The 15,260-nt window shown below is 38.5% G+C and overlaps 1 protein-coding gene across 3 annotated transcripts in view; it reads right to left on the bottom strand.

The window, feature by feature from the left end:
- CTNNA3 (catenin alpha 3) overlaps positions 1-15,260 on the bottom strand; it is a 533,166-nt gene that overhangs the window by 476,040 nt on the left and 41,866 nt on the right. For all 3 annotated transcript variants that reach the window (XM_054204553.1, XM_054204552.1, XM_054204554.1), the window contains exon 5: positions 13,337-13,456. In XM_054204553.1, coding sequence (XP_054060528.1) covers positions 13,337-13,456 — 120 coding nt within the window. The remainder of the gene's footprint in view (positions 1-13,336; positions 13,457-15,260) is intronic.

Raw genomic sequence — 15,260 nt, 5'->3', positions numbered from 1 at the left:
GTACCACACCTGTCAAAACACTCATCTTTCCTGCAAAAGTTTTGCATGTAGTTTCTCTGTTAATCACATATACTCCAGCTATACTTAACATCTTTAATTTTTTTAGTACTTTCTCTTTTTCTTTTAAAATAAGACTTACCAGAACTAGGAAGAACAGGTTTTGTTTCTGTACACAGAATAAATTGCCACAATCACAGAAACTTCTGTCATCAAATAACTGACCCTGTTATTTTCAGCCCAATTTAATTTTTAAGATTGCCCTGGGATAGTTTAGCTACATCTTGACACAAACAATAAGACATTCCTTCCAAAGTGTGCCGACTGCTTAAAACAAACTACGTGTTGGTTCTCATATGTATCACGTAAAGTCTCCATTGATAAAATATTTTTAATCAGGCAAAATCAGAGCCACAAAAGATGAACACAGTCCCCAAGACACACTCCTTGACGTGGCACTTAGGGACATGGTTTAGTGGTAGAGTTGGTAATGTTACCTTAACAGCTGAACTCAATGATCTTAATGGTCTTTTCCAACCTAAATGATTCTATGATTCCTCCAAATGCTCGTCAGCTACTTCTCTCTCCATTCTAAGATACATTAATGATAACTTCCTGACATGCAGTTTGAACCACAGGAAACCTAATTTATACTTAATCTGACTGATGGCTTTTTGAACATAGAAGGACTTGACCTTCCCTGCCTGTTTCTGAGACAAGTTACACAGCACTCAACGCACAACTAGAAGTATTGCTCAAATAAGAACAGCCAACAGAATATATTTTGCTCTCCAGGTAGAATATCACAGTTTAGCAAAAAGGGAAAAATACTAAAAGATCGTGAATACTGTATAATTTACTCTTTTACAGAAGTGGAAAAAGGCATTTAAGAAAACAAGAAGGAGAAGAAAGTATTCCCAACCTGCCTATGCACAGCAGAAGCAGGTCTTAAGACCTGCATACTCCACAACCACAGCCCTTCCATGGCTCTGAGGCACAAGGGCATCAGGCACAACCTTAGTTTCCAAGAGCATGTCCCCCCACCTAGCACCTGGCTTGAAAGTTCACAGGTTCTCTGGTGACATTTACACTTATCTTTAGACTTTTCTCATGTTCTAGACTTTTCTAATGCAAATGTCTCTTATTGACAACCAAAGAAAACACATACAAACTTCCATATCCACAGGCACACTTTGGATTGCCCCAAAATAGCACTTAAAAGAGAGAAGAGAGAATTCCTCTGATTCTTTGTCATCCATCCTTCCTCTCCATATTACTGCTGCTTCTTTTCCCTCCCTAATGTTCTCCGTCCTAACTGGAGTTTTGCAAAACAGGAAAGGATATCTACCAAATGTCTTCAACAAGCAATCCCACCAATGTTCATGTAGCTTCACACATATATGAAACAAATATGATCTGATCCTGTTAAAGATCAGACCAAATTTTTTGGCCAGAATAACTGGAAGGAGAAACAATCATGAACAAGGATTGTGATCAAGCTTGAGGCTGTACTTTGTCTTCTCTTTGTTTGTATTTTCAATTCTTTGTTTACTCTCTCTTCCCACTTCTGTTGGATTCACTATTCTACGACTTTTTGGACTCTTCTAAAAGGTAGAATGCTTTGTGTCTCTCCTGAACACAAAACTATTCAAGAAGGAAATAAATTACAACCACAGACACTCCGAAAGAAAAACCCAAACAAAACACATGCTCACACACCACCTTGGTACTCTCTGCATAGAAAATATCTGTGCAACAAGTCTACCCATGTCACCAAAGAAACAATTTTTAAAGTTTTTCCATTATCTCAAAGTGAGTTATACAATAATAGTAATACTGCTGTGTCTTCTTAATGTTCATTCTGAGTACAATTCACATGAATTGTGTGCTGGTAGTGAACAAAGCTAGGCTTCAAAGTAAGAAAGAGGCAAGCAATTTAGTTTTAAAACATTTAATTTACTGAAATTGCTCTTGTCCAATTAGAATAGATTCTGACCTTAGCTATATTGGTTTAAGTTTATAACACTATTAACTTCCTGAAACTACTTCAGACTTAAACCAGTATAAATAAAGTCAGCTCAGAATATAGAAACTAAGTATTAAAGTCAATAAAATAAAATGGAAGGCAGGCAACCTAAGATGGTAATTCTCAAAACAGTCTCCATAGACCACCTGGCTTATATAGATCTATTGATACCGACCGTGAAAGAGACACTGGACTAAAAGTATTATTTGGAATCAGGCAGGACAATATAAAAGAAGTCCCCTGCAAAAAGTGGATCATTTATCATCCTTGTTTATTTCCTCAAAACAGAAGTTTACTAAAAAGTAATCTTCTATTCAAAGGAGCTTCCATTAATCAGAAAATATGTCATATAAACTTGAAATACGCCCAGTTTCTCATACCCAGTGATTTCTCAAAGCACTGCTCTCTTGCCATTTCCAATTATTCTCAAAAACTGTGTACACTTTGGCTAACATGGGGATTATCTTATTAGGCACCATAAACTCATCCAGAGGTTTTTTTTTAAATTTATGACTCTCTTATGGAGAGAATTCATGAATACGAAGCTGATCATGTACAGGTGACAAAATTTGTACTGATTACAGTTCAGCCATGGATCAGAAAGGGGACAAGTCACACTGAAACATAGCTTCCATGTTTCATTCTGCGTGTATTCTGGACTTGCGTAAGGGGCTCAGAGCCCGGCAAATCAGCCCAGAGGCAAACCACTGTCAATCACCTGATGCACTGTATGCCCAGAGAAGCAGGCTGCCTCTCGCTGCAGCAAGATCAGCACAATTTTGTATCTATAAGGAAACAGTGCTTCAACATGTTTTGAACGAAGCAGGAGAACAGTCCTTCAACATGTTTTGAACTAAGCAAGAGCGTGCAGCCACTGCACTGTTGTCTCCTTTTTCTCCAGGAAAGGTGGTGTCTCTTCAGCTACAGAAACTGCCTGACAACCCGATGCGATATCCCAAAATGCAGACCCACACTGACTGGCCAGGAACTTCCAGGTGAGCTCGGACTGCCATGACTATTATCAGAAGGAAGCAAACCCAGACAACTTTCAGAAGATAGTGGGGTGGTTTGCAATTCTTTGTGGTCTTATAAAGTATTAGAGCATGCTGAAACAGTTTAAATGTGTTTATTTCCAAAGTCCACAGCAACAGGTGCCTGTCTGATATCAGCATCTGGAGGTATGAAAGTATACCTTTTATAATTTTAAGGTCAAAGAATGGAATTGTCTTGGTGGCTGGCTAAATTCTACCAAAGCGATTACTTCAGTGCTGTTAGGATTTTACAAACAGACCAATATACCAAGAATCTTGTCTTTAGTTAGTTTCAATCCAATCTTCTAAAAGTCATCTGTTTAAAGTAATTAACTTTTGGTAAGTAATTAAAATTAACTTTTGGTAAGTAATTAAAAATTGGATCACTAGACATAACTTTAATACAGCAATACATTGATTTCTCCTGTATTTGTTGACCAGAAGTGCTAGTAACCACTTGTAATTCTAAAATCGTCCCAGAGATTTCACGATGTTTCCCATTTTGTAGTGGACCAGAAAATGAAGCACTTTGAAATACCTTTGTCAAGAGAAGAGACACATTACCCAGAATTACAAATATCAAACTCACTAGACTGTGTTGGTTTAAGCCTCACAAATCAAATAGAACAGGAACTTCTATCTGAATTTGGAGCAAATACTATTTTTGGATAGAAGTCAGTCTGTCCATCTCATGCTCTTAAAAAAAAAATAAAAATAGACCTAAACATAACTTTTAATCAAAAAAAAAATCCAACCAACTCCAGCAGTACCAGAAATGTCACAGGTAATGACTGCCATTTCAGAGAGTCTAGGCTCTGTAGCACAGAATTATTCCTTTGTGCATTTTAATACACAGATCCATTATTTCACCTTTACTCTCAGCTAAATCATATAATCCACTTTACAGTGAGAGCGCTCTATCTGTCCCACCCACAGTTATTCCTCCATATCAGATGCTCTTTATTTCTGTCTTCTTTGCAAGCATGAGGAACTCGAATTATTTAAGCCAGAAAAGTTATCACTGAAATAAGGGTAAGCAGTCACTTTGTCAAATCACCCTCTAATCCGAGTTCTCAACATACGTACCTCAGTCTGGTTAATGTCACTGCCCCTTCAGCAGCTCAGAGAACACCTTTTTCTTTAAAAATCCTAATCATTAGGGTAGCGACCTGATCTTACACTCTCTGCTCAAGAAAATCCAATACCACTTTAAAGTTAGCAATAGGAAAGCCTTCAGCGTTAGGAAAGGCTGAAGAAATAAGGCTCACGGATTTAATCAGATTAATTCTAAATCACTTAGCTTTTCTTTCGAGCACTGAATCTTTCCACTTTGAATCTCTGCATCATCCCAAATTTGCACTGTATTTTCTTGATATAAGCCAAAGAGAAATAAGTCCAAATATTGGCTTGTATGGCAGTGGTTCTCCAGTAGTCTCTCATCTGACCATTTTCCATCCGCTCTGCTACACAAGGTCCTGCTTTAATCATCACACTGCGTAATCCACAACAGGCTTACTGGTGCTGCGGGCAGCTACAACAGCCACACTCTGGCCCATTGGTGGGTACAAATTAAGCTGTAGTAAAAAGTCCATCAAGGACACCCCTGCTTGCAGAGCAGATTATATCTGAAAGAAATGACATTCTGCTTTCCCACATCTTTGATTAGAGCTAAACAATTAAAACATACTGTTATGGATTATACCTGAAGACCAATCAAAAGCTACTATTACTTCAGAAGGCAGCATGCTATCTGCAAAATTACATTTTTCACTACTTGTACTTAACTGCCCACTGAAGTGTTGCTGGAGAGCAAGAGCAGCAGAGTGAAATTAAAGGTGTCCACTTTAACCTATCACCTGAAACCTTACCTGGTTCATCACTGAAAATCTGCCATCTTTTCACCATACCAATCTTTTTCACCATACTTCCTTCCTTCCACCTTACTTCTTACTTCCTCGGTTGTGACTAGAGCAGATGATGTGAGCTCTCTTAAAGCCGCCCTCTACAAGGTCCTGGTTAGGGAATAGCCAATCCTTTCGGTCAACATTTGCAAGTAAATGGGAAGCAGCAAGGAGAGACTAGTGTCGCCACTAACCATAGCACTGAGGGACTGTGGGACAGGAATTCATTACGATGACATGAGTGATTAGCAGCTGGTTAACTCGGGTCAGGGTAATGAATCACCGCTTTTAAAAAAGTGGCCCGGGGAGCTTAGCATGCAGCACAGCTTCATCTAGCATCAACAGAGTTATACTACTTAACTGTGCTTTACCAGTGATGTCAACTGTTAAAATACACTTGACAAATACTTTGCTTTTTTTTTTTTTAAATAAACTCTCCTGAGAAATCAAAAACTATTAACCCCAAATGCTTTATTTCTTTCAAGGCTCACCTCAGACCTGCTGTATAAAAACAGTTTTGTTAGCTCCTTGACAGGGCATTGCTGCCTAACAGAATACCATAATTGTCATATTATCAGTTACTGCTCCATCAGTAAGTACCGTTCTCTTTAGAGGCTGATCCCATTTACATTCCACAAATTCTGGGTTTGTCCCACATTAGAATAAACATATTATCTGAAGTATCAGTATATTTCATTTGGAGCAGGCATGGGGAAGAATCTCTTTCTAGTCTACTGAAAGAATAGGTTTCTAATCTGTGCCACTAGATACCTATGAAATAAAATATCCAAACATCAAAATTCATACAGGACACATATATGGTACCATACCAAATGTTCAGGTACAAAAATCAGTGGTGCTTGCATGTCCCCTGTGGCACGAACTCTAAATTCTTCATCAGCTTTTTAAGTCACGTGCTTTTAGTGTTACTTATGTAGTTGTTACTATAATTTAGTTCCTAGCTGAAGACATAATTTCCTTCCTACTGTTATACTCAATTTTGTATTGTTTGTTTGTTTTTAAATTACCTGGGCACTCCATGGTTAAGCTTAAAGCATCATCCATCCTTGGCTCCCAAGACATTTTAGATATATTTATCAGGGACAAGACTAGACTAGAAACTTCTACTTAAACTAAGGACCTTCTGGGCACAGGTAAACAGTAGCTCAGTTTCATAGACACAACAACAGACTGAGCTTTGGAAAGATCGGACCCAGCAGAGCCTTTTTAGCCCTCTTCTGTTTTCCCAAGAAAGTGAGAACCAGGTCTGAATAAGCTGCACACATCTATCTCAACCTCCTTACAGCACGACTATTTTTATTCCTGAAAAATATATAACCATTTCAGAACTTCCTTTTTTTTTTTTTTAATTTTATTTCCATTCTAATATCAAAGTTTTAAGGGTTTTTTGTCACTGGCACCTCAGATAACAGTTTGACTCCTCATATCTTGGAGGCTGAAGGCTTTACATACTCACTACTTATATCCTCCACAGACTATATGAAAGGGGGAAAGAGATTATTTCTCATAATTCTCATCCTGGATGCAAGATAAACCAGAATTCTGTCCATTTCCCCCAAATTCCAAAACACACTAGCTCACATGAGAATATTTCAAAGACATGCAAGACAGTTATGCTTTGACATTCATGGCTGGAGTTTTGGCAAGATTTGGGTGACAACTGCTCTCTTTTTGCATTTGGAAGACAAAAATAAACCTCCCCGTTCTTTACATTTCATCCATTTATCACAGCTGTGGAAAAAGTAATTAGGTGCAAATGGTTCCTCTTTGAGTTTTGGATACAACTTTATTGGTCCAAAAGAGGAACTCCACCCAGTATTCAGTTTGTCAGTGTTCAACTTTCAGCAAAATTTTCTTTTTTTTTAAATTAGAGTACCCCTTTACAGTGACACTTCAACTTACTTACTAAAAATCAACTTCTTGTTATTCCCTCATCACACCGACTAACATCAGGCTGGATTCTGAAGCCATCAGCATCAAGCAGCTTTAGCACTAGCCACAGAACAAGTATCGGGCACTTAGACGCAAATGTGACCAACTAGGCAACTATACTTCCTGGTTTACACACACACACACCCCCCCCAAGGTTTCTTCTCTGTTTTACCTAATTTTCGTAATGCTCAGATTTCTGCAAGTAAAAAAATGTATCTATGAGAAGACCAGCAAAACCTTCCGTCTGCTCCTCGTGAAACTGCACAGTGAGCACACCAGATCCTAAGCCACACGCACACAAACACACACACCCCACCCCACACAGAAGCTACCGAAGAGTTGTTTTTTAAAAGAAATTCTCTACCATCTCTTTTTTTTTTTTTTTTTCCCCTTGTCATTTGATTTCACCCTCCTTCAAATGGCAAAGGTATGACTTTTTGTCAGAGGTCTGGCTTCCATGCACAGCTAGAAAAATTACACTCATGGAGATATGAACCGCTTGCAGTTTAAAATCATGAAAGAGTAGCACTACAGTCAGACAAATCCAACTGAAGAGCTGAGCTCTAAAACTATGGTGCATGCAGTGGTAAAGTTGATGGGAGACTCAAAAGTCTTCCACCCACCGCCCCAAATACACAATAAAAAATTGTAAACAGGGGAATTTTACAGTGGGCAGGGGAAAGGAAAACCTCTTCACCCACTAAGCAAACCATATAGACACACAGGACAAACAGAAGCAATGGTTAAATGACAGAGCTATAATCATGGAACTATCAAAAATGTCAGGTGGCTGAAAACAGAATTGTCATAATTTTTCACTTGCACCTACTGAGACTGATTTGTTGTTTGCTTTTTTTAAATGAATGCATAAATCAATTATTTTAATTACACAACAACATGATAGATAGTTGTTCTTATGTCAAATGGAGACAATAAGCTAGAATACTGGAAACGCAATCTATAATCTCATTTTATAATTTAAATTGTGCAACGAAATATTAAAGAAGGAAAGGAAAGAAGGCATTTTCAGAAAAGCCTATGGGAATCAAATGCCCACATGTCTTTAAAATTACTCTAAAGTGAAGTGCTAGGCTTGTTTGAAAATTCGTAAACAAGAACTCAACACATCCAACCCTGCAGAATAATAGACAGTGGCAGAGTGGTAAGTACAAAAGCAAACAAACTCACCCATTTATTAGTCCAGGATGGCAATTCAAAAGACATAATTCTGCCTTTACCCTCAAATACACAACCAAATGTGCTATCATTCTTAAGTCTAGAAAAAAAAAATATGAATTCTCCTTCAAATTCATTGAATAGCACAAGCCTTAAAAATTTCCATAATAATTCCCTTTGATTTGCATCTCAGTTTCTGTACATCTTTTAGAAAGGCAGCGATTAATATACTGCACCTCTTAACTAAGCCATTTCACTAGTTAATTGTCAAAAACATTCATTTGCTTTCTGGTTTAAATTTTTCTGACTTCCACCCATTGCATCTTGTCATACTTCTGTGTAGTAGAATAAAGATTTAGTTAACTACCTCTATTTGTGATATTTCCAAGCCATAACCTTTTCCAGATAAACTACAATGACTGAGCTCCTTAAGTTTTCCATCATAATGCTTGTTTTCTTGACAACAAATAATTCACCTCTACCCTGAACTCCCTCCAATTTTCAGCATATTTTTAAAAGTGTTTGTCACACAATAAACCTGCCAGTTGATAGGTGATAATCTCTTATGAAAACTTGGCTCCAGTTTCTGGAGTAGAGCACTTTGGTAAACAAATCTCATGCTCAACACAATGCCATCTTAAAAAGCAAAGTGAACAATCAAAAGGTAGAGAATAAAAGTGCACTTACTCCATTTTAACAAAGAGAAATACCATTTGACTGTAGAAACAAATCTTCATTCCAAAATTAAGAATTTTAAAATGTAAATTTGACCTATATGATCGTGAAGACTACTGCAGTACTGATAATGATGGACTGCTCTGAAGTAAAACCGGTTAAGCGTTATGGTCCATCTCCTGGAAACATTATTTCCCATAAGCAAAGTAAATTACTGTGTGCCCCATAAACATCTTTGATACAACCCTTAACTCCTTCAGTTTCTAACACAACTTCTTAAAACACATTTCTAAATGCAACGATCATCAGGAAGCAGTCCTAAAAAGATTTTTAAATGGAACAACCACAATGGTTTCACGTAGATTCAGTCCTTTAACACATAATTACCTTGAGGGCATACAATCAAAATCAAATCAGTAAACCTTAAATTAACATACCTTTACAATAGGATACTGCTTTTGTGTATGTTTGCAGATGAAGTAAATTCTGTCGTCAACTGTTAGATTACCACATTGCTGGAGACTTCTAGGCAAAAACTAAACATCTTTGAATTAGTCAGCACTGCTACAGGCGTGCTAAAGGCACTGTTAACACTAAGAACAGCAGCAGTAGCTGCAATAATTTTTCAGTTTGACAGGTGCTAAATACCACTGAATTTGATTATAATTCCATTTTTTATTGTAGCTATTGCCCAACAATCCTGAAATTACTTTACAGTAAAATCATTGTAAAGCATGGCCTTAAACCAGTACTGTTCCAGCTGAACAATATACAGACAGCTTCTCTTCAATAGGAACAAGGTCCCATATAAGAAAAAAAGGAAGCGTGCACCTACTACAGGATCCCAAGAAGAGTGTTGGGATCTATCACTGAGGCCCCTCTTAACCCAAAGGGCTTTACCTTTTTGTCCTGTTTCATTTCCCCTTTAAATATTCATATTGCAGATGTGTTAATATTTAGGTTGATACAAAAAAAGGCTCAGTGTAAAGCTTACTTAACTCTTATTGGAAACATTCCAATAAGTCACAGAGTAAGAGAACAGTTTTACTACTCATTGTGGCACAGAGCTATTCTTTTTTAGTCAAATGTCACAGATCACAGTCACTATCAAGGAAATGCAAAGCTTGTTTCAATTCAAAGGAATTGCCAAACTATCTGCTGGACAAGAAAGAAAAACTACATTTCTTGGAGACAGGAATCTCCTGGAAGGCTTCAAAATGGCAGACTGGCTATAAACTGATATTCTCAATTCAAACTAACTTCTCTAGAGGATGCAACCTAACCCTATAAGCATGCAGAAAGATTAGGTCATTGCAAGTTAGATGGATGAACGGACATTCATCTGGATTGGGAAGAGGAGTGCTAAGTGAGCAACAAAATAAGATCACCAAAAAGAGCATAATTTTAAGTCAGTTTAGCACACCAAAGCATCTCTATGCAGGGTTACACAAATGCCAGAATGGGAAGAGTGACAGGCACAGGAACATGAAGCTCATGCCAGGGCTGTGGATGTGTCTGCAGTTGCCAGCACTTAGCTTGGCCAAACAAGCAACCACAACCTGAGTGTAAGCAGATCCTGTGCATTTCTTCACCTGCATCATTTATCGACATTTGCAAGGGGTCAGCCTACATTCCACCATTCAGTATAAATGCTTTGTTTGTGTGTGTTCCACTAACCGACAGTAAGAAGGAAAGCTCTGACACACAGCAATATATTTGGGAGCAGACTTGAATATGGTGGGAGTTCATCACAGACAACAACAGTACAGCAACAGTAACTAGACCTGGCATACAGATGCGATTCAAAATTTCATATTGCGTTTGGGACACAGAAGGATGGTGAAGAGCTTCTTGACCACTAGATAATAGACATCATCCACATAGTTCAGTTTTGCAACATTAAAGTCTCCAGCTCCAAGAGCTTCCCATCTTCCTCCTCTGTAACCACCAAAGAATTTAGCCACCCTCACCAGTTCCATGCCAGCTCATATATACACTCAGCCTATTTGCAAAATAAGAATCTGAAAGCTCTGCGAAGTTTGACCAACATATGCTAACAACTTTGGGGGTTTTCTATAAAGAAAGGCAGAACTGAATTCTTGACCTCACTGCCTATTTTAAAGAGACACTTCTGTTGGAAATCTGCTGGCTATCTGAAAATTCAAGACGTTCTACCCCACTCTAAAAATTGCCAGTTTAAAACTACTTAGTATAAGCCATCATCCCAAACATGCTTGCCTCTTGTGTATTTCTACCACTCATAGAAATTTGGTCTATATTTATAAATCACAGTCAACGTGGGTCATTTTAAACATCCTTTAAAAAGCACAGTTTTAACTTCCCATCTGTCCTGTAGACTTCGCCACTGAAGAATTACATTGCTATATTGGATTTTATGTCTTACATCTAAAAAATAAGGACAGAAGCAGATAACCATATTTAATTCAAAAGAAATATTCATTACTTTGACTACATAAAACACTTGCTTTACCATGAATGGATTCATATTCATATTTTATACAATTGTTTGTCTGCAAACAGATGGCAGTGACTCAACATTTTGCCAGTGGGGCTATCAATATACCCTTAATCTAATAAAAGAGCATATAAGTCGTTATCAATTAAATGTGCACACTCCACAAACTCAGATACAAATGTCACAAACTCAGAACAGCTCCAGTCCCAATCCAGGTCTGTGGTTTTTGCATAGTAATCTAACCAAATTTTAATCTTTCACAGAGAGATCACTTTCTTTTCAAAGCAGGACACAATTCAAAGCATCTTCTATAATAAGTAGATATGTCACCTTTTCAAGTGCCTCACTGAAGATTCTCCAACCAAGTTCTATTGAGACGAAAATCTCAGTATCAAAACCAAGTAAAACACTACTCAAGAAAACCATAAAACTACTCATCAAGTATACAATGCAAATTAACTGAGACACGGAGAACATATCTAGTCTCCCTGCTTTGTTTTTGCTTTGGGGGTTGTTTTGTGGTTTGGTTTTTTTTAATAATTTCAGCCTTTGCCTAGTTTATTTTCTTAATAGCATTGTACAACATTTTAGAAAGATTGGATCACAGAACAGAAGATAGAACAGCCTATCTTCTGTTCTGTGACTGAAAGCAGGAAGTGATTTTAACACCTAATACACCTTTAGTACCTCCAAATGCAAAAGCTTCTGCCCACACAGTTAAATATAGAGCAGAAAGAGTGCGGGGAGATAGATGCATGCCTGATATTAAACAAGGATGTTGAGATTCTCCAAATGGTTTGAAACTGCAAAGTATTGAGATGGGAAGGGTAGTGAAGATCAGAAAACAGGAGAAAAGATGCCCTGCTCAGGGTGAAATGAAGTATGTTATTGAAGCGTATTTGAGTCTGCTAGAGAACCAGTCATACATCACTTGAAATAATCAGGAATTTTGCAAAGTCAAGAGTGAGAATTCAGACTAGAGAAAGCTACTCCCAATAAAAGTGTGATGACTGCCTGAGAAATAATTATAGAATTTATACTTCCCTGGCTCAGAAATGCTCTCTGAGCCCTTGCAAATGTGACATTTATTATGTTTGACATAATTATCAGATCAGATAACATAAACCCACATTAGTTGCCAATTAAAACATTGTCTTTTGGTTGCTGGCACTCCCATGTCAGAGGGCGCAAAGAACTATCCTATAGTGCTACCAGAATAACAGCTCCCACCACACCGAAACTCACCCAAGCCAATTGCTCCCTGACCTCCCTATCTCAAGAATCAAATATTAATGTGTTCAGATACCATCCATCACTGAGCCCCTTCCTAATTTTTAACTATCATCTAATCAATTACCTGATATAAACAACTGTAAGTGATCTGCCCCCAAGCAAATGAAGTGTTTGACAACACTGACACCAAGCGACAGAATTCAGAAAAGACAAACCAAAACAACCCCCAGAAATATTAGAGCATTTCATCAGTATGCTATGAAAGAGGCAGTGTTATTTTACCAAGAACACAAAAAAGAAGTGAAGACCTATTATGAGAGCTGACATTTTCACAGAAGCCATGGATAAGTATGTCCAACATTAAATACATGTTAACAATGCAACTTAACCTTGATCTTGGCAAGCACGAGTCAAAGACCACACACGCTTCAAAGTTTTATGTAATCTAGCCATCCATATAAATTCATTTCTAAAGGAGAAAAAGAAGTGAGTGTTTTTTATGCATAGTCAACGCTTGATTCCATTAACTTATGTGGATTTAGTTTAGTCAAAAAATCCAAATAGTACCTTTATGCCCTTTAACAAAAAAAAAAAAAAAAAGTTATGTGCTAATGCAAAGTTTAATAGTCTGCAAAGGCTCATGTACTTGCTTTACCTACCTCTCTGTTAAGAAATCAAAACCCATGCAGTCCAACATCATATGCATTAAGTAGAATTGTCACTCCACCTAGTGGCTTACCCGATGACATTACAGGAAGCATAAAACCCTCCTGATAGAACAAGAACTCTATCAAACCCATCAGTTCTACCATCCACCATGTTTATGCCCAGTATTCTATGTCTTCCCTCTGAGCTTTCACGGTCTTACCTGCTGACGTTTGTATGCCAAATAATCCAGATTTTCCAGATCTTTTCGAAACTTCTGGTAGGTTTTCTGTAGCTCAGATTTACTGGATACATTTCTTAAAGATTCAAATGTTCTTTGAAACTGTGATGGTTAAAAAAACACAGAACAACAAAATACCATCATTCACACTGTTTATGTATTTTTTTGCTGTATTAGGATTTTATTCCACTAAATACTAATGTTATGGAGCTGTGTCACCTCTTGAGTATACCATCTTCTAGACATTCCTACAATTTTGTTTTGAAATCAATCCCAGAATTCAAAGCATAGTACATATGCCCTATTTAATTAAATTCAATCCTCTAACTTCATAGGTCAGACTTGCATAAAACAAAACACTAGCAATCAACACAACTTCTAAAAGGTTAGTTCTTTTTCCATGCCATGTTACAGGATGAACTATATTCATATAGTTTTTAATATTTTTTTTGCGACTAATAAAAGTATATGCAACTTTACATAGGCCATGAACTCCTCATTCTGTCAAGCATAACAGTAGATCATATAGATAACAGGGTACTCCTTAGCAAGTTAATTTACTTAAGAGTAATTTGCAAGACCAGATACTCACCTTGGGCAATATGCTCACATTCTGTATGAAAACTGCGATAATCATGGAATTTCAGAGTTGGAAGGGACCTCTAGAGATCATCTAGTCCAACTCCCCTGCTGAAGCAGGATTGCCCAGAGCACATCACTCAGGACTGCATCCAGGCGGGTCCTGAAAGCCTCCAGAGAAGGGGACTCCACAACCTCCCTGGGCAGCCCGTTCCAGTGCTCTGGTACCTTCACCGTAAAGAAGTTTTTCCACGTATTTGAACGGAACTTCCTGTGTTCCAACTTGTGCCCATTGCCCCTCGTCCTGTCACTGGGAACCACTGAAAAGAGTCTGGCACCATCCTCCTTCAACCCACCCTTTAGATACTTGTATGCCATAATAAGGTCTCCCCTCAGCCTTCTCTTCTCCAGGCTAAAGAGTCCCAGCTCTCTCAGCCTTTCCTCATAAGGGAGACGCTCCAATCCCTCAGTCATCTTTGTTGCCCTACGCTGGACTCGCTCCAGTAGTTCCCTGTCTCTCTTGAACTGGGGAGCCCAGAGCTGGACACAGTATTCCAGTTGTGGCCTCACCAGTGCAGAGTAGAGGGGGAGAATGACCTCCCTTGACCTGCTGGCCACACTCTTCCCTATGCAGCCCAGAATTCCGTTGGCCTTCTTGGTGACAAGGGCACATTGCTGGCTCATGGATAATTTACTGTCTACCAAGACCCCCAGATCCTTTTCTTCAGAGCTGCTTTCCAGCAGGTCCACCCCTAACCTATACTGATGCCTGACATTCTTCCTCCCCAGGTGCAGGACCCTACGCTTGTCCTTGTTGAACCTCATTAGGTTCTTCTCTGCCCAGCTCTCCAGCCTGTCTAGGTCAAGCTGGATGGCAGCACGACCCTCTGGGGTGTCAGCCACCCCACCCAGTTGGGTATCATCAGCAAACTTGCTGAGGATACACTCTGTCCCCTCGTCCAGGTCATTGATGAATACGTTAAACAATACTGGCCCAAGTATTGACCCCTGGGGGACACCACTAGTTACAGGCCTCCAACTCGACCCTGCTCCATTAATCACAACTCTCTGAGTCCTGTCATACAGCCAGTTCTCAATGCACCTCACTGTCCCCTCGTCTAGTCCACACTTCCTCAGTTTCCTAAGGAGGATGTTACGAGAGACAGTGTCAAAATGTCAAAATGTTCAATTATACTTCATTACAGATCTTACTTTTAAATTTAAAACTTCTTTCATGCACACACTATTATTAAAAATAGTGCTGGTATTTTTCAAAGAGATGAACAATACCAACCCAGCTGTAGGGAACTATAAAAGAAAGGTTAAG

The sequence above is a fragment of the Rissa tridactyla genome, chromosome 6, assembly GCF_028500815.1.
Source record: "Rissa tridactyla isolate bRisTri1 chromosome 6, bRisTri1.patW.cur.20221130, whole genome shotgun sequence".
In the NCBI taxonomy this organism is placed as follows: Eukaryota; Metazoa; Chordata; class Aves; order Charadriiformes; family Laridae; genus Rissa; species Rissa tridactyla.
The sequence above is the reverse complement of the archived record's forward strand: the minus strand, read 5'-3'. Positions and strand labels throughout refer to the sequence as shown.